This window comes from Brachyistius frenatus, unplaced genomic scaffold (assembly GCF_029030835.1).
Source record: "Brachyistius frenatus isolate BFR_SWC_R1_liver_20210118 unplaced genomic scaffold, ASM2903083v1 Contig_73, whole genome shotgun sequence".
Taxonomy (NCBI): domain Eukaryota; kingdom Metazoa; phylum Chordata; class Actinopteri; family Embiotocidae; genus Brachyistius; species Brachyistius frenatus.
In genome coordinates this window covers 409,705-432,301 of record NW_027210672.1, presented here as the reverse complement: position 1 = coordinate 432,301, position 22,597 = coordinate 409,705, and the positions used below count along the sequence as shown (strand labels likewise).

The 22,597-nt window shown below is 41.7% G+C and overlaps 2 protein-coding genes across 4 annotated transcripts in view; both read right to left on the bottom strand.

Annotated features, from left to right (window-relative positions):
* Positions 1 to 77: 77 nt before the first annotated feature.
* Positions 78 to 13,321, bottom strand: LOC138626354 (uncharacterized). 2 transcript variants are annotated; one of them, XM_069707933.1, is made up of 29 exons: positions 13,145 to 13,321; positions 12,984 to 13,058; positions 12,012 to 12,077; positions 11,606 to 11,671; positions 9,505 to 10,623; positions 9,299 to 9,400; positions 9,118 to 9,210; positions 8,938 to 8,997; positions 8,392 to 8,451; positions 8,239 to 8,274; positions 8,081 to 8,143; positions 7,921 to 7,971; positions 7,768 to 7,836; positions 7,395 to 7,466; positions 7,219 to 7,308; positions 7,002 to 7,064; positions 5,945 to 6,007; positions 5,738 to 5,803; positions 5,596 to 5,652; positions 5,430 to 5,489; positions 5,125 to 5,184; positions 4,338 to 4,424; positions 4,197 to 4,241; positions 4,014 to 4,088; positions 3,173 to 3,241; positions 3,042 to 3,081; positions 2,823 to 2,880; positions 2,176 to 2,521; positions 78 to 1,862 (listed from the first exon to the last, which is right to left on the bottom strand). In XM_069707933.1, the coding sequence occupies exons 1-29, from the start codon at positions 13,163 to 13,165 to the stop codon at positions 1,458 to 1,460; spliced, it is 3,537 nt and encodes a 1,178-aa protein (XP_069564034.1). In that variant the 5' UTR covers positions 13,166 to 13,321; the 3' UTR covers positions 78 to 1,457. The 2 variants fall into 2 exon arrangements, with proteins under 2 accessions (XP_069564034.1, XP_069564035.1); XM_069707934.1 differs by lacking the exons at positions 12,984 to 13,058; positions 13,145 to 13,321 and adding an exon at positions 12,672 to 12,822.
* A 1,832-nt stretch (positions 13,322 to 15,153) lies between these two features.
* The window catches only part of ndrg2 (NDRG family member 2), a 33,067-nt gene continuing 25,623 nt past the window's right edge, over positions 15,154 to 22,597 (bottom strand). For both annotated transcript variants that reach the window (XM_069707954.1, XM_069707953.1), the window contains 11 exons: positions 21,989 to 22,051; positions 21,575 to 21,635; positions 20,789 to 20,875; positions 20,379 to 20,435; positions 20,150 to 20,253; positions 20,026 to 20,064; positions 19,881 to 19,932; positions 19,651 to 19,698; positions 19,532 to 19,567; positions 18,984 to 19,035; positions 15,154 to 18,530 (listed from right to left, as the gene is read on the bottom strand). In XM_069707954.1, coding sequence (XP_069564055.1) covers positions 18,367 to 18,530; positions 18,984 to 19,035; positions 19,532 to 19,567; positions 19,651 to 19,698; positions 19,881 to 19,932; positions 20,026 to 20,064; positions 20,150 to 20,253; positions 20,379 to 20,435; positions 20,789 to 20,875; positions 21,575 to 21,635; positions 21,989 to 22,051 — 763 coding nt within the window. In that variant the 3' untranslated portion in view covers positions 15,154 to 18,366. The remainder of the gene's footprint in view (positions 18,531 to 18,983; positions 19,036 to 19,531; positions 19,568 to 19,650; positions 19,699 to 19,880; positions 19,933 to 20,025; positions 20,065 to 20,149; positions 20,254 to 20,378; positions 20,436 to 20,788; positions 20,876 to 21,574; positions 21,636 to 21,988; positions 22,052 to 22,597) is intronic.

The following is a 22,597-nucleotide window of genomic DNA, read 5'->3' as shown; positions in this document are numbered from 1 at the left end:
CTCTACAAATTCTGTATAATATTCTTATTAATAATTATTATAGTGAAATACATTTTCAAACGGTCTTTATTTACAGATGCAGTGTTTTATTAAGATATTTGTTTATACAGAAATATAATATTTTCAAATCTTAACAGATACATTTTATTCAGGTTAAAATGATGCACAAAGATTCAGAAGATGACAGAATGAACAAAGGAGCATTTTACATTAAAAGTGGTCACTGACAAAAAAAATAAAAAATTCTGCGTACAATCTCTCTAAATATATTAAAAGTTAGCTTTTACAGTTAAATAGAATATTCCATGTGAAAATAATTCAGGTTGCTATAACTACATATACACAGGCGCATTTACACAAAGACTGCAAACCTGCATGAAGCTAAAACGTGTGGAACAAATGTGTCGATGAACCAACAGACCAACAAACGGGCAAAAGGACATACGGATTTATAGATAGAAATATTTTACCAATAGACCAACAAAAAGCTGCAGCACAAACTGTTGAGGATTAGTTAAGTTTGTCAAACTGCTACTGTCCCTTGAACGCCAACATTAATTTGATTATTCTCTATTCTTCTTTATTCCGGTACAATTCAGATTGTTTTTTTGAAGCAATGCTGTGCACCGATATATTCAATATAAATTATTGATTGTGAATATGAGGCACTGTCACATTTTCTCTTTAAAAAAGAAACACCTAAAATGATATAATCCAGATAATAGGAATAGAAAGTGACTATTTACATTACAAAGCCCCGTCTTTACCTTCAATAACCTTTAATTCAACTCATGAAAAACTATCAATATGCAGATTTTACGACATTTAAATTGTACTTTTTGTTGGCGAAGCTTCCTCTTTTTTTGTGTTTCATTGGAGATTCTCAACTAGCATTTGATTATAGGGACATCTGACAGAAGTATTGGATTAAATAGGAAGATGTCAATATGATACAATTTAATAAAACTGTCCTCTAAAAATACTTCCTTTGGGAATTTTTCCACATTTTCGTTCTGTTACTCATGTCATTTCTGATATTGCATGACATCCGGGGGTGCCGAGTAAATTGGATTAACAAAATAAACTGAAAGTTAATTCAAATATTTAAAAGTAAAACAATTTTAGATTCACCCAGTACTGAAGCCTTTTACAGAGAGCAGTACACACAGAGCACAAAGAAAGTTCATGTTATTTTGACCAATTCCCGTGTTCAGTAAACATATTCTAATACAAATACAAAAATATCACCTCTCCCAACAAAACCTGGACGGTTATTGGCTTCAGAGAGGTTTTATATTTTATAACCAGAGTGCTGCTTTTTAGTGAACAGATGTTACAATGTCCAAAAAGTGCCTTCTTTAACAGCCTAACTAGCAGTTCCCTCCCGCAGCCAGGAGAGGGCGTCAGCCGTCCTTGAGAATTCAACTCCCCAGCGTGGCATCCTGCTGTGTTGTGACTCACACGCTTCCCATAGCGTCCTGAAGCTCCTCTCTGATGCTGTTGAGTTCCACGATGCTGTCATTGAGCTCGCCCGCCACCTCTCTTAACTGAGCCACCATATCTTTCTTGCAGCCTTTCTTCAGCTCCCTGGAGTCCTTGAGGAAGTACTTGTCCATGCCTTTGAAGAGCCCCTGCAGCGAGGCCAAGGCGGCGTCCGTTACGTCCATCGCCCGCATCACCGGCGAGTCCACCAGGCTGATCATCTGGACGGCCCTGCGGATCTCCCAGTCCTCGGCGTAGTGCTGGGTGCCGGACCTGAGGAACGGGTGGCCGCGCAGGCGGTACAGGCCCTGGTTGATGAAGTGGAAGATCTTCCCGATGTCCAGCAGGTGGCCCTCGTACTCCTGCAGCACGATCTCCACCTGACGGAGGACACGGAAAGGACCACCAGCGGTGAGTAAAGCCTGAGCTATCGAGACGTGACAAAGTTGAGCGCTTTTAAATGTTTGCGTCATTACTTTCTGTTTAACATGAGTGCAATTTTTTTTAAATGGAGTTTAATTTTTTTTTTTAACCTTTTTTGGTAAAAAAAAAAAAAAAAAAAGAAACTCATATTTCTGAGTATTTATTTAATCTAATAAAAGGTCAAACCGAAGGTGACGGTTTTCTAAAACGTCGCTCCGGTTCTTTCTCGAGATGTCGATCATTACGTACGGCGAAACCCCGCAAGCTTACCTTCTTCCGGTCGTGCATGTTGTTGACGTTGTCCGAGATGGCGGCGGAGGCCGAAGTGATTCCGCCGGCCGTCGCCACGCCGACGCCCACCGCCGTGATCACCAGGGAGGCGCCTAACGTGAAGGGCGCCAGGGCTAAACCGGCGATGGCCGTGACACCGCCCACCGCGGTGGTGGTGCCGCCGGTGATGCTGGCGATCTTGGCCTTGTGGTGGAATTCGCTGATGTCGTCGGCGATGGCGTGCAGCCGGATGATGGACTGCCAGAGGACCTCGGCTCGCTCTGTGAAGACCTTGTTGAAGACGCGCAGGCCGTGGTCGACTTTGTCCGCCAAGACGGTGAAGGACCTGCGATTTCAGCGGAAGCCGAAGTCATGTTAGCTTTGATAGATTCAGATTCCAGATTCCTGAAAGGCCTAAAAGGTCTTCACACGTTGGGGGTCGTGTTTTTTTTGTTGTTTTTTTTTTTACACGTTTTTGTAGAAGAGTCGAGTGGTTTGATTGACGAGCCGAAACACTCCTCTTCATTTTGAGAATTAATCATTTTTCTGAGGACACAGCTGACTGTTCAAACCAGTTTTTTTTTTTTTAACAATTGTCACAAATTCGTGAACTTCTGTTAATCGCCACAGAAGGTAAACAGACGTACTTTAACTCGTCCTTTTCGATGACTTTGTCCTCGTCGTCTGATGGCACCTCATCCCACTCTGAAATACAATCCAGCAACAGGTTACGATGAAATTCAGAAAATAGTGTTTATTTGTTTGTTTTTTTTTGCTGTTTATTTATATTTTTTTGTTTTGCTCCGTGTTGTTTTTGTTGTTGTTGTTTTTTTGTTAAATCAGAGTAAGTCTTGACTGTGACTCACGCTCCACCGTGTACCACCACTCCATCAAGCTGTCGATGTCCTGGGACAAAAATATAAAAGCATCACACTGCGTCCAACAATGAAAACTGGGCGCAACTATTTCTGTGTAACACGTGTTGAAAGAAACGGACCCCGTCCTCGTCCTCGTCCTCCAGACCCGCCATAGTGCGCTCATCCACCTGAGCAGCCAACCACTCCGCCTGAAAGAGGGGGGAGGGTTTAAAAAAACAAAAAACAAACAATGAATACGTTCGTGCGTCTTTACAATATTCGCACAGATTAGTCATCAAAGCCCAGCATGAGTTGAATCTTTTTCTAGGCTCTAGTTGGCGAGTCGGCCGGGACGCTATGCAGCCGAACCAGTCTGGTCACATGTCGAACGAAGATAACTGAGCCAACGGTGGAAAACTACGTTTCATAACCGTTTCTCGGCCACCAGTTTACAAAATAATTTTCTCATGTAATCCTGTTTAATACACACTTAGATTCTGTTAAAGTCATACAGCCAAAAAAAACCCCCAAAAAAACCAGTCAGTGCGCAACTGTGAAATATGTAACACAACGCGGTTTGTTTTTATGTGAAGAGGGGAGGTTGAAGAGCCTTGATGACTGTAAATAAGTGGATGTTGTTGTTAGTAGAGAAGGTTTTGTTTAGAAAAAGACGGACTTTGCCTCCAACAGAGTTTCTATTGAGCAACGTCGCTGTCGAGAAATCACAAGAGTTTTTGCCAACGACGAGTTCTGCTCATTCTTGCAGCGATTGACTGAATTTGAATTCAGCCGGTTTCAGTTTTCCCTCCAGCAAGTGATTCTGGCGTCCAGTTTATCCAAGCGTTAAAGACACATCACGCGAACTGAAATGAACCGTGTAAAGAATCCAAGTGTGTTGCCAAGCTTCGGATTGGTAAACCGCGCTATCCGACCGTTTAACTATCCGTCAGCATTTCACCGCGTCGAAAGCTGCGAACGTACCTGAGCGGCCTCCGACAGGTAGTCGCTACACGCAGCTCCCGGAGGATCTTCGCCCTCCACGTCTGCGGTTTTGCTCTGGCACGACACAGACAATTAAAAAGTGAGCACGTCGTTCTCTTAAAGGTCCGACGGCAACAAGAGGAAATCCAATCACGGTGAGGAGAAGTAAGTGCACAGACTCACCTTCGTCTTGAGTTTTTTGAGGGCTTTAAATTTTGAATGCTTCTTCTGTTGAGAAATATTTTTGGAGAGGTTTCAGAGTCGTCAATGTAATGAATCTAAAAGTCGAGCAGTGAAAAATCAGAACGAGAGCGAAGTGAATACCGGTTTGCAGATTTCCAGATCGTCTTGTTCGCTGTCGTACATCTCCGCGAAGTCTTTTCCTGCCATTTCATCCTCCGCAAACCCGTCCTGCCGAAACGCGCAACAGAAATGAGAAAAAAGAAGTTAAAACCAGAGTGACGGCGTAAGTTTCAAGCGATTCTAGACCAAAATAAACCATCTTTTTTGGGGTTTTTTTTAGCAACAAAAGGTTGAACTTCTAAATATTAAAGCTAACTAATTAAAGTTAGACTGTACAATAACTCACCTCTGGCAAAATCCATCACATAACAATAACACTGTTGACTGTGTTTCTTGGTTGTTTGTATATAATATATATAGATATATACTGTACTGTATATACTGTATATACTGTGCATTTTACATTTTTTACTGCTATTTTATTGCTTTTCTATTGTTCTATTATTATCTTATTGCTTCTGTATGCTGCTGTAGCGAAAAAATGTCCCCTCGGGGATTAATAAAGTAACTACCTAACCTAACCCTAACCTAGGCAACATTTCTATTCTGTTATCATCAGTGCATTAAAACATATCTGGATTTTGAACACGCATTTAATTTAACTCGTTGTAATACAGATGGAGGAAAATGGGATTTATCCTCAACTTCTCCTAAATCACATCCTTTTCACAGGCCGGATATTTTTGACTTCACGGTCCAGAAGAAACAAAACAATATGCTTGAAGGATCTTTGATTTCTCAATAGATTAAATTGAACATTCAGGGCCAAAAACCAGATATAGAGCACCAACGATAGGAAAAACACTACCTTGCTAGTTGCCTGAAGACTTCGGGCTTTAATCTCCTCGACATCCTCGAAGGCATCATCCTAACAAAAAAAAATAAACAGTAATAAAATTCTATGTAGAAAACAAAGTTGTTTCAGAATTACAGAAAAGATGCCGCAAATGCATATTTTAATATACAAGTTGCGATATATACGATCCAGAAGTAGTAAATAAAATCTACTTTAAAACTGTAATGCTAACTTAAAAGTTATCGTTCCATTCGCCCTCATGTCTAGCAACAACAACAACAACAACAACAACAACCAGTCCCTGAGTGAACTGTTACCTGCGACTTCTTACGAGGTGTGTAGCCATGTGCACCCAAAAGCTCATCAGATGATTTCTCCTGAGGGAAACAATTCCAAACATGTGACACCGCTTCAACCACACCCACACACACACAAAACACACAAAACACACAAAACACACACCCACACACTACGCAGTCATACCTTTGAGCCTTTGCGAGGAGTGTATCCGTGCGCTCCCTTCGGTTCGTCGCTCGTCGGCTGCCAAAGAAAGGAATTTGAAGTGATTCTTCACAACGACAGTTACGTGGGAGGAAATAGAAACCGTACGCCGGCGGTGGAATACCTTTTCTACGGTGATGCTGAATCCTCTGCGTGGCACGAACTTGATTTTCATCTTCTTTTTTCCCTTCTGCACAGAGAGAAACGGTTGAGCCGGACAAATGAATGCAGAATATTCAGAGGTGGACTTTTTAACGTTACAAAAGAAATGCTGTTGAGCTGATAATTTAACATTGGGATAACAAAATCAAACAAATGTGAGAGTGTCCACCTCGTCGTGCTGGCCTTCCCCTCCCTCCTCTTCTTCACCGCTGCTGTCATCCAGTGCTGTTCCCTGTAAAAACAAACACCGCGTCATATTCGCTGTTTAGGACAACTGATATTCCAGATAGATAGATAGATAGATAGATATTCCAGATAGATAGATAGATAGATAGATAGATAAGATAGTTAATAAAGTAAATATCTATCTATCTATCTATCTATCTATCTATCTATCTATCTGGAATATCTATCTATCTATCTATCTATCTATCTATCTATCTATCTATCTATCTATCTATCTATCTATCTATCTATCTATCTATCTATCTATCTATCTATCTATCTATCTATCTATCTATCTATCTATCTATCTATCTATCTATCTATCTATCTATCTATCTATCTATCTGGAATATCTATCTATCTATCTATCTATCTATCTATCTATCTATCTATCTATCTATCTATCTATCTATCTATCTATCTATCTATCTATCTATCTATCTATCTATCTATCTATCTATCTATCTATCTATCTATCTATCTATCTATCTGGAATATCTATCTATCTATCTATCTATTATCTATCTATCTATCTATCTATCTATCTATCTATCTATCTATCTATCTATCTATCTATCTATCTATCTATCTATCTATCTATCTATCTATCTATCTATCTATCTATCTATCTATCTATCTATCTATCTATCTATCTATCTATCTATCTATCTATCTATCTATCTATCTATCTATCTATCTTCCCCCAAAAGGCTGTACATCATTGAGAGAGCACGACATCCTATTAATTCATTACAAACATCTGATATGACTTCACGATCTACTGCATGCGTGTTGGGCATTTTTAGCGAGGCTGCTGCATTTCTTCGACGTCGATGTTTGAATGCAGTTGTTTACTATTTTCTTCTGTAATTGTGTTGTTGGTTTTTTTTATGCTCAAGATAGTCTTTGGAAGTGGAGAACGGAGCTCTGCGAAAGCCTCTCCGTGTCTTCTTTGTCTGCTGTAGACCAGATGGACAGATGATAGACGCCGGGCACTTCACCTCTGACCATCGGCGGATGATGGAGTTTTTCTTGCCGCCACTTTTCTTCCAGCTGCCGTCATCCTGCCACAGGGGAGGACAAAGTTAGCAGTGCTTTGGTAATGACAATGACCCTTTTCAGACACACTGGAGTGTGAATTCGCTCGCATGACAATTTAGGTGTTCATTAAGATTTTCTTCTTCACGCACACAACACACAAACACTCTCATAACCTACCTTCGATTCCTGATGTCCGTTCACGTGCACGGAGGAATTTGTGGATGCTCTTCGAAGCAGCCGACTGACTTTGGCCTTCAGGGCTTTTTTCTGATGACGGACGATGATGTTATTAAAACGTTCTGTTCATATATATATGAAAAAAACATAGGACTGTAAAAAGAAGGAAAACATACTTTGTAGTCCATCCCATTCTGCTCATCGTCCTCATTCTCTCCTGCAGACATGTGCGTGTCTGAAAAATACTCCTGAAAAACAGAAGTGCTGAGTGGTCAGATGTATCGTAATGACACCTGTTGTCTTATCTAAAGGCAAACTAGACTTTTTGTTTCATTTTGCCGTTTGAATGAGAGTCAAAACCTCTTTGGATAAAACTTGACCACGACCTGGATGACCGAGAACCTTCACAGACTTCAGTCTTGGATATTTCTCTTCTGGGTGAAGTGTTCAGTTGACTCTACTGTTTGCTTCAGTGTGTTCCCTTGACATCACACCGATATGGGCCATATTATGTCCAGGCTTACCGACACAATTCACATTCGACGTTACCTTTGATGATTTACGCAGGTTGGGAAGTGTCTTGCTCCTCCCCTCCTTCGTGTCATCAGGAAACTTGTCCTAAAAATCAATTACCGTGACGATGAACAAATACGTGAACGTATACAAAGCAGGAAAGCAGTTATTTTGCGTTACTTAAATTACCTTTGACCCTCTTCTGGACAGCAGGGACATTCTGAATTTCTTGTCCTTTTTCTGTAATAAATGTTCATACCAGAGGTGAGGCTGACTTGCTGGACAATATATTGATAGTCAGCACAGAGTATCTGACGGTGAATAAAGAGGTGAGACCGACAGGTAATACCTTGCTCCCACTCCCAGTACCATCCTGGTCCTCACCACTTCCTCCATCAGAATCAGACTTTATCTAAGACAAAGATTTACTTCTTTAAGCTTCTTTTTTTTGTTGTATTTTGGCTTAAAAACAGATAACGCTAGCAAGACGAATAAACTGTCTCTGACCTTCTGCGAGTCCCTCCGTAGTCTCAATTTTCCAGTCTTGGGAAAGGAAAAACAAACAAAAAAGGTTTGAGAGTTGAAAACCATATGCTAGGTTATTCAGAGAACATTTGATTCAAGAATGGCTAAACGTAAATCTGTGAAATGTTTTCTTACTGGTTTGAAGTCGGGGTTGAGCTGAGGACTGTCCTCAGGCCAGTCTTCCACACACCTTTCCTGTTTTAAGATATAAAACAAAGCTTCACATAGACCGTGCTGCTTTCTCTCGTAATAATCCATCATACAACAGGTTTATATTCATCATAATAGCAGCCCGGGCCTGTGGGGGTAGCTTTTATTCCTCCTGCCATTATCGAGCCAACATTTCTTCTTGTATGACACGTGCATCAAAATGTAATGAGCAATGAAATTTCATGAGAACATTAATGATCCCCTTGGGAAGCAGCAGTCTAGTTTTAATGATCTTTCTATAATTTTTTTTTTTATTGCATCATTAACTCCACTGGTAGTTATCCAGTAATCAAACCGTCCTTATGCTGGTTATTCTTTTAAAAATGTCCATAATATTTTGCGTAATAATCATTGAAGCCTCCGACATCCTTCGACAGTTTTAATTTTCCATCTCTTTAATGCAGTGCCTTCTGTCCCTCATAAGCTTTGTTATATTGTTGTAAGTTTTAAATTTCCATAATAGAAACACACCTGCCCAATAAGCAGGACGTCTTCAAAGAGGTAGTTCTCACTTTCCACTGGTTTAGTTTCCTGCGTTTTAAAAAAAAAAAAAAAGGAAAAAGTTATTAGATATAACATTATTTTCTTTTGTAATAACTTCACACACGACCATTGAACTTGTTACTCATTAGACCAATGATTCAAATATACCTGAGGTTTTGGCTCAAGCCGAATGAGGGGTTTTGGCAGAGGTCTGAAGGCTGGTTTCGGAGATGTTTTTGGCACATTTGGTTCAGGTTCAATCTAAACAGCCCACAAGAGACTAAGAAGGTCATTAAAAAGTAAACAAACAGAGTCGTTTGTATGATTCTCAGCTGAGTGTTTGGCCTACATCAATGACTGGCGGCGGTGGCCTTTCAGGTTTGGGGGGCTTTTCCGGCCTGGGTGGGCGAGTTCGGGGCAGTGGCTTTGGCGGACGTCTGAGAGTCCGCACCTGCAAATTCAGTTTTGAAACGTGGTATAACTGGCATGTTGAAAAAGTTCGAATCAAAATGTTGCTCGACAACGCGCTCTCGTCTGTCCACAAACGATACGTACGTGAGTCATTTCAGATGGAGACTGGCCGGGCGACATGGACAGATTCCTGGCCCGGCTGAAGGGAGTCGGCTGGAGGATATCATGCTTGGTTTCCCGAGGTGTCGTCAGGACGATCTCGTGTGGCCTGTTGAAAGGTTTTGGTGGGACGGCTGGAGGAGGTCTTGACAGTGTTTTCTTGAACAGATCAGGTGACGATAGCGTTTCCGACGGATCGTTGAGCGAAGCCGTCGAGTACGTGATCTTGGAGGTCCTGTCGCCGGGGGTCGTCTCAGAGACATCCCTGCTGTTACCCTGCGAGGGAAGTGGTCGAAAGATGTCCGGTGTCCCGCTCCAAACGTCCTGGAAAGGGTCGTGTTGTTTTGGGGGTGTGGGGCCAAACGGGTCCTCCAAACTGGAGACATCTTGGAATAAAGTCCTTGTGATCGGACTCGGGAACGGATCGATCGTATTCGTGGATGACGATGGAAACGTGTCCAAATCTTCCATGAAAGACATGCCGAAAAGGTCCTTCCCTTTAGTTGAGCTGTCTTGTTTGTTTTCCTCGACGTGGAAGAGTTCCCCACTTTTAGGTGCTTGAAACAAATCTGCTTCTTTGCCGGCGGTAGTGTAAAATGGGTTCGGCGCCGGAGGTTGCGGAGACCGGAACAGATCATCCTCCTTGTTTGATGGAGATCCGAACGGGTCCCTAAAACTACTGGGAGTGTTCTCAAAGAGGTTCACCTCCTTACCAGGTGCAGTCTGGAGTAAATCGTCCCCTTTAGCAGCCTGGAAAAGATCCTCCGCTTCACCTTTAAAGAGGTCAAAGCTTTTTGACTGCAAGGTCTCGGAGAGGTTCTGTGTTTGAGACGGGTTTGCCGGAAATAAATCCGATGAGCTCAGGGTTACGTCGTGAAAAAGACCATTAAAAGTCGCGTCCTGGCCCAGCGTGGATGTTTGGAAGACGTCTTGTTTATGGTTATGGGTCTGAGGTTCAGACAGTCGGGCTCCGGTTTCCTCAGTCTGAATGTCCAGAGGTGAGCTCTGAAACTCAGATGCAGTCACCAAGACGGCATCAAGGTGTACTTGTTCTGAAGTTTTCGTCCACGCGTCCTCCGTTACGTAATCTTTGCCGACACTTTCCTGATGGTAAAGAAAAAAAAAAGATTCAAAATAGTTGTAAAAGTAATGTGATCTGGTCTTAAAGACCAGAAATCAGCACGTTATACGCACCAAGGAATACGTATAGAAAGGATTCGTTCTTGACAAACCCCCATTAACTGCATTCTGATGAACACAGAGATAAGAGATGGAAGAGGAAGTGTTCTTAGTCACTTTGACAGTTGACACATTGTCTAAACTGTGTGAAGGAGCGTATAAATACATACCTGAGGGCTGAAATGAAACGGTTGCTGCAATCCATTCTGAAAGAATTAGACGGTGACTCGGTATAAATGTCGCATGTTGAGTGACTGGCACCGCACACAGTGGGAAAAATGAAAATGTGACGTTTCGGCTCGAGAGCAGAATTTTTTTTAATAATATTGTGATAAATATAGGGAGTTTACCTAATTTGGATGCTGAAAAACAGCATGATTATCCCATTTTCTTATTTTATTTTTTGCTCATTTGGCCCGTAGAGCACACCAATGACCACACACTGTCTGACAACGGCATTCGCATGGAAAATTACAAACCACTGTCAATGATTATGCTGCTTTTAGTCACGGAAGATTGGGACGCACGCCGGTTTCAGCTTCATCGCTATAATATGCAGATAACGAACTGAACCCATAAATAGAAGAGTACTCGGACAAATCATGGTCGTACAAACACGCGCCCACACGCTGCGGAGATCTCCCGATGAACAGGTCGTGTGACTCGCTGCGGATCAAAGAACAAAAAGGGTGTGTTGTTACCCTGAGCCTCAGCTGAGGGAAGACGATTATCTTCTGTTCTGAGGACGAGAAGAAAAACACGAGCTGGCGGTTTTGACTACAAGACACAAATCCCGCAAACGACCGCTCGAAAAAGAAAAAAAAAGAAGATCTGTTTGGCGGTGCGAGGTTGGACTGATCTTTGGTTCTGATCTAAGTTGTTCCACATCGGCGTCGTTTCGTCTCACCTGTCCCAAGTGGGGTTGGTGGTCGTCCGCCACATCTGCGGCAGCAGCTGAGACGTCGTGGAGGTGCTGTGGACCAAAACTCAGTGTCACTTTATGGCAGCCCGATGCGTGGAAAAAAACAAAATGATCACCGCACGTCTCGCTTTGCACTTATTGTGAATCTGTCATGTGCCAACTCAGCAAAAATGTAAACAAACATGTGACAACACTACTTCCTGTTAAGCCATGCTGCAAATATTTTTTTTACACTCGCTGTTAAAATACCAACAAACAGGATTTCAGTCATAAGAACTTCAGCTGAGGAGGAATTTGGGAGAGGAGGGGTTGGGGGGGAGAAGGGGTGTTTGAAATGTAAAAATAGCAGATGTAAGTTATAGCTTGTAGTACATAGTCTGAGTATGCTCACCATGTACTGATTATGGAAAGGGCTCTGGGACACTTTTTTCAGCATATTTTGCAGCGTCACAAGACTCTGTAAAAACGAGAGACACAGAAAAGAGAATCACACGCAGTGTTTCACATAAAAACAGGTATAAAGGAACATTTAAAAAATATAGAAAAGAAATGAGATGCACAAGATCAACCAACACGCATGAAATGAAACAAATATCAACAAGAATCGGGATAAGACCTGCGTAAGGTCAAACCTGCGCTAAAAGGGCCAAAGCGTGCTATAATTCAAGAGTGTAATTACTTTCTTATTGTGTTATTGAATATTTAATTAGACACAGAACAGATAAGTTTAAATTACTTTTATCGCGTTGCTACAGAAATCTGAACTGTCGTTTCTTTGCTCAGTCCTACCTCCAGCTTTCCTGTGCAGAAGTATGTTATTTTTACAGACGTTTTTTTTTTTTTATTGTACTTTCGTTCCGCTGAATTTCACGTGAAGGCCGCGGTAGGTTTGCACAACAACGACTTTTGATATTTTGTATGTTGAATAGGCTGCTTTACTGATGTTTATCTGTAACGTGGTGCATATTTTACAAAGACAACAGCAGTCTCTTCTTGTTGTGTGCAAAAACAGCCATCAATCACAGTGCAGTGCAAAAGGTATTCACAACACCTGGGTTTGGCTGTCCGGTCTGTTTGCTTTGGGCAAAAAGACATGACAGCAGATGATGCCAACAGTGCAGAGAAACACACTCACACCCATTCACATGGTTAGTCGTTGACCTGTTTTAGGACAAAAATGTTAAATAGCAATCACATTTAGGAAAAAGAAAAAAGGATGCAATTCAGGCACTATTTGCAGATATCTTAGGGAATCAAACACCAAGACAGACACTGAGAAAATGATTAAAAAAATAAAAAATAAAATAAAAAAAAACAACCTGTCCATCTTTTCTACTGTAGATCCGATTTTAAAATGACTCACTGAGCGTCTCTCCCCAGATGCAGCTCCCGCTGGTGCGGTGCTCTCCCCGCGTTCCTCCCCTTCCACACCGTCCTCCTAAAACAAAAAAGAAATGGTTTGAAAATAACCAGCAACAGTTGCTTTTATCAATCAGCGCATTCGTTAATTAAAACCAGACTTACCGTGGCCGTGTCTCCCCTCATGGTGAGTAAAGCTGCTGTGTGAAAGTGATTCCGGACTCAGTGTGAAATATTTTCCCACGGGTGATAATTATCCGTCCGGATGACAAAAGTTTCTGTCGCCTTTAAACGCATCAGCGGGTCCTCCGTTCACTGGATGCACGTTTGCGATCATCTCCCAGTTTGATACGCATGTGTCAAGGTAAACGCGAGTATACGTGCACTTCCGGGGGAGGGAAAGTTTTTCAAAATAAAAGGAACTCCCGCGCATTGTATGTCCTCGTTCCTGCAAATGGGACTGTTGTGACTAAAACGGACATATTTACAGTCACCGGTCCAACCATGCTACTAGGCAATAATCAGCATTATACTTTTATGAAATATTTTGATAAAAATAACAACTGGAGGTGACCGAGACCACGATGTCTCATTCTGCTGCAACAATAGTCAACGTCTGGGCTCATCAACTAAAACTACAATACAGAAGTGAAACGCTTAATTTCCCAGTTTCTGTTTTTATTTTGGAGTTGTTGTTAACGGTTTGATAAAGTGGATAAAGCCTATCGTGCGCTGTTATTTTGAAGGCCAGTTCAGGCTATTTCCGGTTTTGAACAGATTGACCTTTCCTCCCGACTTGTCTTCGTCTCAATGCGGACCGACCGGTTGTCCTCTCCCGGCCCGACCGGGCGCAGCGATCCGGGGCTGTTGACGCTGCTGACAGGTGAGGAAACTTTGCATATTGTTTTGATCGTTTACGCCCACTTATCACCAGATTGCGTGAAGCAGCCGCAGGCACCACTTAAGATCAAACGGTTACTCTTTTCCATCAGTGTGTAGAAAAACATTCATGAATCAGTTTAATCAACTTTAATTTCACCATGAAATCCAGCGAACATGTTTTACATGAACTTGAGACTCTAATGAACTTTTCAGGTCATCTAAATATTCTTAGTTGTGAATCAACTGGTGTAATTTATTTATTTATTTATATATATATATATTTTAGATAAATCACAATCTAAAAACTCTCGTTAAAGACAGAGCAGCTGGACAATCACAGATCATTTAAAGACTGCGCAGGGGCTGAAGAAACGGGAGTTATTAGTAAGGTGCACACCGACACGTGTCCAGCAGATGGCAGCATTTCCCCCCAAAACACTGTAAATTGCGATTCCACGAGAAAGGTCTTTTCTTTCTGGAGCACAGCTTTGGTTGATCCTCTGAAAAACATTCTTATATTACAGTTACTGATAAATGATAGATATGACAGTAAACCCACCTACAGCTTTGAATCATGATTTTATATTTATTTCTTATTTGCTCGTCGGTCCGTTTGACACCTGGAATGATGAGACTAAAGCGTTGATGAGAATACATCTATTAGTAAATTAATTTAATGAAATAATGCACATGTAGTTTGTCCGATCTTCCTGTGCACTTTATGGTAAAGTGGTATTATTATCAGCCTTTCAACATCTAGAGTCTTTTGCTCATCCTTCCATCATCCATCAGCTGCAGCTGTGCTGCTTTCAGTGGTGGATTATGTGTTTAACTTCATCATAGTTTTTTTTTTTTTTTAATTGTTTATTATAGTTTGCTCCTCGTTTTTAAAATATGTGTCTCTGCTGTCAGTACACTTTTCCGTGTTTCTGATTGGTCGGATGCTGGAAGTTCCTCCTCCTTCATGTGTCAATGTGAAATTGCCTGAAATAGTAATTAATTAAGAGGTACATTAAGACACAGGTCCACTAGTACACAGGTACTTTTGCATTTTCCAAGATGGCATCTAATTCCTTTCTCGCTCAGTGCTGCCGCTGATGGCCACAAGCTGCATTGCAAGCATTTTAATACCAATTGATCCGTCTATTTAATTTAAGTTGTCTTATTCCATTTTTTTTTTTAATGAGTGTTGTATGGAAATGTCAATTCATTTATTTAAAAACAATGTCAGACAATTATCAGAAATTGTGAAAAGTCAGCAATCGGAGAATAAAAGACAGAAGACAAGAAAATTACTCTTAAGCTTTTATTAATATTTAAGTTTGCTTTTTTTTAAGGATGTTCATTGTGTTACACAGAGAAATTAGCCACACAAGTAAATTTGATTGTATTATTTTTTTACTTTTAATCTTTTTTTTTTATTGTTAATTATATTATTCTCCCTTTATAAGCGCTAATGCTAAAAAAGTTACACAAGAACTATCACACGGTTAACTAACTTGTGAGCACATCGGGACAGTAAACTAACACTTCACGTAGATAAAACAAAAACAAAATTAAATTCCCAAAAAACATAGAAGGGGAAAGAAAAAATATGATCTGAGTAAAAATGAAGAGATAAACAAAAGACGAAAATGGACAAACATTTACAATCACACAGGCCCTGCTCGACTCTCCAGAAAGAAGTACCGCTCCGGTTTCCTTTTTTTTTATTTGGCAATTTTTCCTTCTCGGCTCAATATCCTCCTATATTTGGTAGATATTCCCACGACGGATTGTTTTGAGTTGTAATTTCAGCCTGGGATGAGCCAAACATTTACATTCCACACTTCAGCCCCGCGGACGGCAACGCAAGTGCCCTAAAAAACAAAAAACAAAAAAACCCAGAGTGGCATCCTGGATCTGCGTTCATATCGCAAACCACACAAACATCTAATCGTCAGGATTTGAGTTGAAACGCATTAGCTGCTAGTGGTTTCAAAAGGCTGGTTACGCATTGCACAGGTGGGGTAGTCACTTAAAACGGATCGACAATAATGTGATCTCAAAAACCCCAATCGGAGGCCCTCGACCAGACCTTCCCGTCGCCCCGTCTCAACTTCATCAAACAGGTTTGGGAGAGGAGCACCTGGATAGCATGTGGGGTGGGGTGGGGGGGGGCAACCTCCAGCTTACTCATAAAAAACAAAAAAAAAAAAACATACTGCTCATTTAAAGAAAAGAAAAACCGGGTGCAGCTTTAACCGCTTTACTACTACTTCCGTCACACGCCTAAAATGCACGTACGCATCCGATGTTGTTCGATTGGATTCAAATATGGGTCCCTTTTTAAAAAAGTACAGTCGGTGTGATAATGGCTACGCGTCACAGGGCAGTGGTTAGCTTCGTGTTTGGAAAATATTCACGGTTTAGAGGGAATTTCGATTGACTGAGACGCTGTAAATGATGCACATTTAGCTCACAGCATTTCTGACGTTAAAAATCAAAGATAAAGTGGTTCCCTCTTATCGTTTTGAGGGGGGGGGGGACTCGTCCTTTTGGCAGTACGCTTCAGCTTATTGGCTGCAACTAGTTGAGGCAAAGATTTTGAGCTCCTGTGGTGGCAGTGAAGGGGCTGGTTCATTGTCATTCGTAAGACACAGACGGGTGCGGGGGTTTATTGGTCTCAAACCTTTTCTCAAGGACCTTGACCCCTGACCCCTGACCTTTCTCCGTCCTGCTGCTGCCGCCGCTGCGTTAATTAATTGTGCTTACAAGGTTTCAAGCTCACCCGCACACCCACCCTCGCATTTTACTTCCTCCAACACTCGCGTAGCAGAACGATCACGTGCAGACACATTTCTCTTGACCCCCCCCCCCAACACACACACACACACACACACAAAAAAAGCCGCTTGTCAGTGTGTGTGTTCAGTTTTACCTCGCTGCGCACATAAACTCAAGTCTGCTCGCTGGGTTTGTTTCGGAGGTATTCCACGCACGGGCAAGGCGAAGGGATTTTACAACCCAGGTGATTAAAACACAGTGATCCCTTGCGGCCACGCCGAGCACTTGCGACGCACTATCCACACGAGCATGCTACCGATGATGTCACGCCACCCCCCCCCCCCCCCACCCCCTCCACTCCACCCCCAGCGCACCCCCGCCAGTGAGTCGGACCGCAAGTGTGGATATTGGGACACGCGAGCGCAAAGACAAAGCCAGCAATATTGGAAGCACTATTTAAATGTGCGACTAGCGTGAAACGATCTTACCTATGCTTACCTTCAGACCATCATATGTTGCAAAAAAAACAACAACAACAACAACAGAACACACACACACACACACACACACACACACACACACACACACACACACACACACACACACACACACACACACACACACACACACACACACACACACTTAGCAGAATATAAAAGAAAACTATTATCCAGTCAATATTCACACGGGCTGACACCAGGCATGCAACTTCCAAACAATCCAGAAAAAAAAAAAAAAATAAAAACTCTTCCTGCCCATCACCCTCAAATCCAATGGGGGCAAAAAAAAACAACCAGTCACCTATAGAAGGGGGGGGGGGCAGATGGAAGACATAAAAAAACCTGGCAACATCAGGGAGGAAGTAGTCACTATAATGGTTCTGATTGGCCATGAGCACGTGACGGGGTCAACCAATCAGTAGCTTTGGCCCCTTGCTGAGACAGGTTTACAGATAAGAAAATCAAAATCAAAATACAGAAAAAAAATTTAAAAAAAAATAACGCACTAAAAAGGTAGCTTAAAAAGTAGTAGACACACATCGTTGTAAGTATCTCTGCTATACTATGTTTTTTTTTTTTTGTGGGTTTTCTTGTTTAATCTATGTCATTTTTAAACTCGTCGTGTAATAAAGAGAAAAGTGTTACCGTTGTCATCATCATTAGCTTCATCGACAACATAATCATCAACATCAATACAGTTATTTTTCCCGGAGTTATCACTATCAGTTAACGCCGCTATCGGCCGCTCCGTGTGGAGATTAAAGGGCTGCGTGGGCTGACAGAGGCTCCAATGGAGGACTGGTGGCCATTCTTCACCGCCTCCCTCGTTGTTGTTTTTTTTCTTTTATTAATCTCTTCTTGCCGTGTAAACACTCTACTTCTAATAGTTATTGCAGAAGAGCTCCGTCTACTTTGTTTTCAGCTTGGGGGACGCGAGGAAAAAGGATTGGACTTCGAATGTGGTGCAAAAATGTGGACGGCGACTTCTCCGTCCGCCACTGAAATCACTCTGTTTCTCGTTCCCTGTCGCTATTCTGCTCTTGTGTGTGTGTGTGTGTGTGTGTGTGAGGGGGGGGGGTTGAGGGGGATGATGGGAGTTGAGTTTCCTGAACTATTGTCATGCTTCATCCTCTCCATTCCCTTTTTTTTCTTTTTTTTTTTGCATTCAGCTCTCTCCTCTCTCTCTCTCTCTCTCTCTCTCTATCTTTGTCGTTTGGTTTCCCCCCCCGCCCCCCCTCTTCAGCACGACACCTCCATCGTCTGGGAGGGGCTCGGCGGCATCTGGCCGCCCTGCGAGCCCTGGGACAGGGTGCGGGAGCGGGAGCGGGAGCCATCCATGGAGTAGGAGGAGGAGAGGGAGGTGGTGCGGGAGCGGGACAGGCGGGTCATGCAAGACGAAGCCACTGTGGAGAGATGACACGAACCGTGAGTGTACGTTCACAACCGCAAAAGCGCACAATGTTCAAAGGATAAAAGCCGATACGCTTCTATATTTATCGTTACTGTTGACAAATGACGTACAAGCATAAGTCCGTCTCTCAAAAACTATTTTTTTTTTAAATATTTAATGGCAAGACGGTGAATGTAGGACTCAAACTGTAAGACTCCTACTAAAGGAAACCGGCACCGTTTCATTTGACTCATTTATGTTTTTGTTTGTCGTATGAAACTTATGAAATACTTGCTGGTCTGACAATAATGGGATTTGTTGACCATAAGGGAAATACAGAAGATGTGCATACTTTAATGCCGGTAACACAAAATGGATTTTTTTTTTTTTTTAACAGTACACGGTTTGTGTTACACAAAACTGCATTTGTAAACTCATGAATGAATGTCCAGTAAAGTGAACTTACTGTAGCCCATGCCCTGGATGAAATACTTGAACGCCTCTGTCAGTTTAGCAGGCTGCAACCAAATAAAACAGATCATGTTAAGTATTCAACCGAAACAATGACTTATTATCGCTGGAACTAAATAACGCCGGTGACCTTGTGTGGCAGCCGTAGAAACCCCCCAAAATTATATTTCTTTATATGGCGACAAAACACAACACAAAGTTATTTCATGGCTCTTTACACAGTAAACTGTCCTGACAACAGAACTTTACAACATCCTACAGAGGAAACCAACAATTCAACAATTCCCACAGGAGGGAAAAACTCCCTTTTAACAGGAAAGGCCCATAAGTAGACGGCCATCTTTTTTGCAGTACCAGAATAACTGTTAAGTTTTATTCACGTCCTGCGCAATTAAACCAACGTAAGACCCAACTTTTAAATACGTTGGTGAGTAAAAGTCCGGTCTGTCATTTCGAGATCTCACTGTGATCCAACGGGAGATCGTTTATCAGATTAAAATCTTTAACGTCAGTGGCCGGTGATGTTTCAGAAGTTGTTCTTACCTGAGTCAGTTGAGGGAGACCGCCAGCGTCAGCCATCTGTGAAGGGACAGAAGAAATGAAAAACAGTGAGAGAGAGAGCAGATTAAAGCGACGCTACATGAACGGACGTGACCGCTCACCTTTAGGAACGAGGTCGTTGTCGGGTCCATTTTGCTGTTGCACTCCACCTGGTGGTGACCGGAAGAAAACAAACAAGTGAACCACCACCACCGTCACAGCCCATCAGATCGTTCTTTACACATAAAACATGCAATCAAATAGTAAAAAAAAAAAAAAGCCATCGGAAACATGAAAAGTCACCTTAGTTCCCGTTAAAGCAACATTTGTAAAACATGCTTGTTAAACTTACAGCAGCGTCCTCGTATGGAGCTTGATCCCCAACCACTAACATGACTGGACACCTGAGACGAGACACGCGTAGAGATTTAGAGGTCAGATGATTGTCATGGACAGATTTATGACGTTAGGTATTTTATAACGGAGAGGGTATTTACTTGAAGGTGCTGTTGCGGTCGATGTTCAGGTCTCTGCGACTGGAGGGAAACAAAGACGGTGTCAGTCGCGGTGCGAAGCGGCGTTTATTTGGGTTCGCGTGACGGTGCCTGCGGGCGTGTTTACCTGAGGTACGTCTTCCAGAGCAGCTCTATGTTGACCGCATTAGGGGATTTAGAGAGGCGGTCTCTGTGAGACTGCACTAGGTCTGTGTTTGATGACAGCTCCTCCTATAAGATACAAAAAAAAAAAAAAAAAAAAAAAGATTTTAGAAAAACGCTCAAAAGTGATGCAACTTTTTCATTTTTTTGGTGCAATTTATAGAAAATATGCCGTTTTCTTTCTGATGTTGTACCTGACTGAAGAGGTGGCACAGGATCTGGTCGGTGAGGGAGGACGTCACAGAGCTGAGCTACAGAGGGAGAGGGAACGCTGTTCATCATTTAATAAAAACACGACATAATGTAATATGAACTGTCATGAACATCATTTCATATCTGCAGCTAAAGTGGAATTGATGAAGAACTCCTATTAGGGACAAACTAGATTAGAAAAGGTTTGTGTGGAGGAGACGGGGCGACTCACTCAGTCTGGAGAAAGAAAGAAAGAAAGAAAGAAAGAAAGAAAGAAAGAAAGAAAGAAAGAAAGAAAGAAAGAAAGAAAGAAAGAAAGAAAGAAAGAAAGAAAGCAAACAAAGGTCAGAGAGGAAAGGAAAGAAAAGAGACAAACAAAGGTCAGAGAGGAGGAGAAAAGAGACAGCCGTACCTTCTGAGCGGCCCAGTCTATCCACCCTCGAGCGTTGGTGTCGATGTTCACCAGAACCAGACCTTCCACTGAATCTGGGTTTGCAATCTGAGGAGAGAAAGAAGAGGCAACGACTATCGAGCTTAGGGTCAAAGAAGAGATATTTCAAAGTGACAACAATGTAGAAATTGCCTCCTAAATACTCATAATAGTCCCGAAGCGTAGAATTTTCGGTGTGACATCAGTAAAATTCCTTAACTCTTATTTTAATATCAGGAATGATTTCCTTGAGATGTTCAGGAAAGACAATTGTATTTTTGGTGCCACTTGTTAAAGTAAAAACAACATTTGGGCTTATTAGAGTTCAGATCATTGACATGCATCCACGTGCTTGTTTATCCAGAGTTACGTTATTATGTTTAAACGTATTTAATCAAATATCTTGAGCCCTTTGTCTGTAGACATTTTCGCAAATTCATCTTAACTAAAGGTAACCAATCCCTCCATAGCTTAGGAACTACCTGCTTTAAGGTGTACCAATCGAGCACCGTCAACAGTATTGTCACTACGATTTGCGCCAAAGGGATTTTATTTTTTCTTTCAAAAAAAGTTACTAGGAAATTACTAAAATACAACACGACTGTAAAATAGACCACTGCCAATTACTCTAATCAAAACATAACAAGTTAAGACATGTCAATTAAAGTTTGGATTGTTTGACTCCTCTTTTGAGAAACGCATTAATCTTCATATCTAACAGAGTACAAATGCAGAGAGTGAAATAGTTTTAATAAAGATGATGCTCACTGCGAACTTGGACAGGATGTACGCTCCTGTTCCCACACCCACTCCGATTACAGTACGGAAGCTGACGGAAGGAGGCGCGCAGTTAATATCACGTACAGTATACACAATTAATGCATGAAAACACACAGTGCACTTTAACTTAACTCACTTTTTATTTTTTTATTCAAGGAAAACGTTTCATGGGATTTGTCTCGGGTTGAGTTAAGAACCAGACCGGTTGTATTCAATTGCAAAAAAGATCTACTTGTTGGAAACTTTTAGTCTTATTGAGGATGTCTGGGATCCTAATTGGCTGTGATATAAAGCAAGATGTCACCAGCATAGAGAGAGACCTCAGTACAGGTAAGTTCATAGATGTGTGGGTCGAAGCACAAGGCCTTCGTCTTCACGTCAAAATAAATACGGTTAACTCACTTGAAAAACTGCAGGACAGCAGGGATCATCTCTGCTATGATCTCCATGGAGGGATACTGGTAACTAAGGTGGCAAACACAAATCGTGTCAATACAATCACAACAAAATAGGAGTTATGGTTATATATGTCAACATAAATGGAACAGCTTGCCTTTAAATATTTGGTAAAAACTAACATATTCATGTGGTTTTGTTGAACATCTGACCTTTTGTATCCAAACCACCTACAAACTATTAAAGTCGCTCGCTATTGTGGAACAAACTCGCATGAACAAGTGTTAATAATGCCATAACTGTGAGATTACGTCCTGCTGTTATATTAAAATATTTATATTAATGAATACACCTATTTAAACCAATGTCTCGCCAAACTAACGACGAAGAACCACGATATTTACATTTGACTGATAACTGAAGGACACCCAGAAGCTGTCCCTTTTTTTTTTTTTTTAGAACAAAACCAAAAAAGAAAAATTCATCTTCAATTTCTAGAATCAGCAGCAGGATTCAAGGGTCACAGTCGAGATGCCGCGACAATACACTGCGACGAAATCCCACTGAAATGATCACGGAGCGAGGGGGAAGCGATAAAGAGGTGCGGGAGGAAGA

Bases quoted from the DNA above. Each gene is read 5' to 3' on its own strand.
- LOC138626354 (XM_069707933.1), bottom strand. From the start codon at position 13,165: ATGAGGGGAGACACGGCCACG. The intron at 11,672-12,011 runs GTGAGCATACTC...TTTGGTCCACAG, and splicing joins CTTTCCATAATCAGTACATG to CACCTCCACGACGTCTCAGC. The intron at 7,837-7,920 runs GTAATTTAAGTA...ATTGATTTTTAG, and splicing joins TGTCCAGAAGAGGGTCAAAG to GACAAGTTTCCTGATGACAC.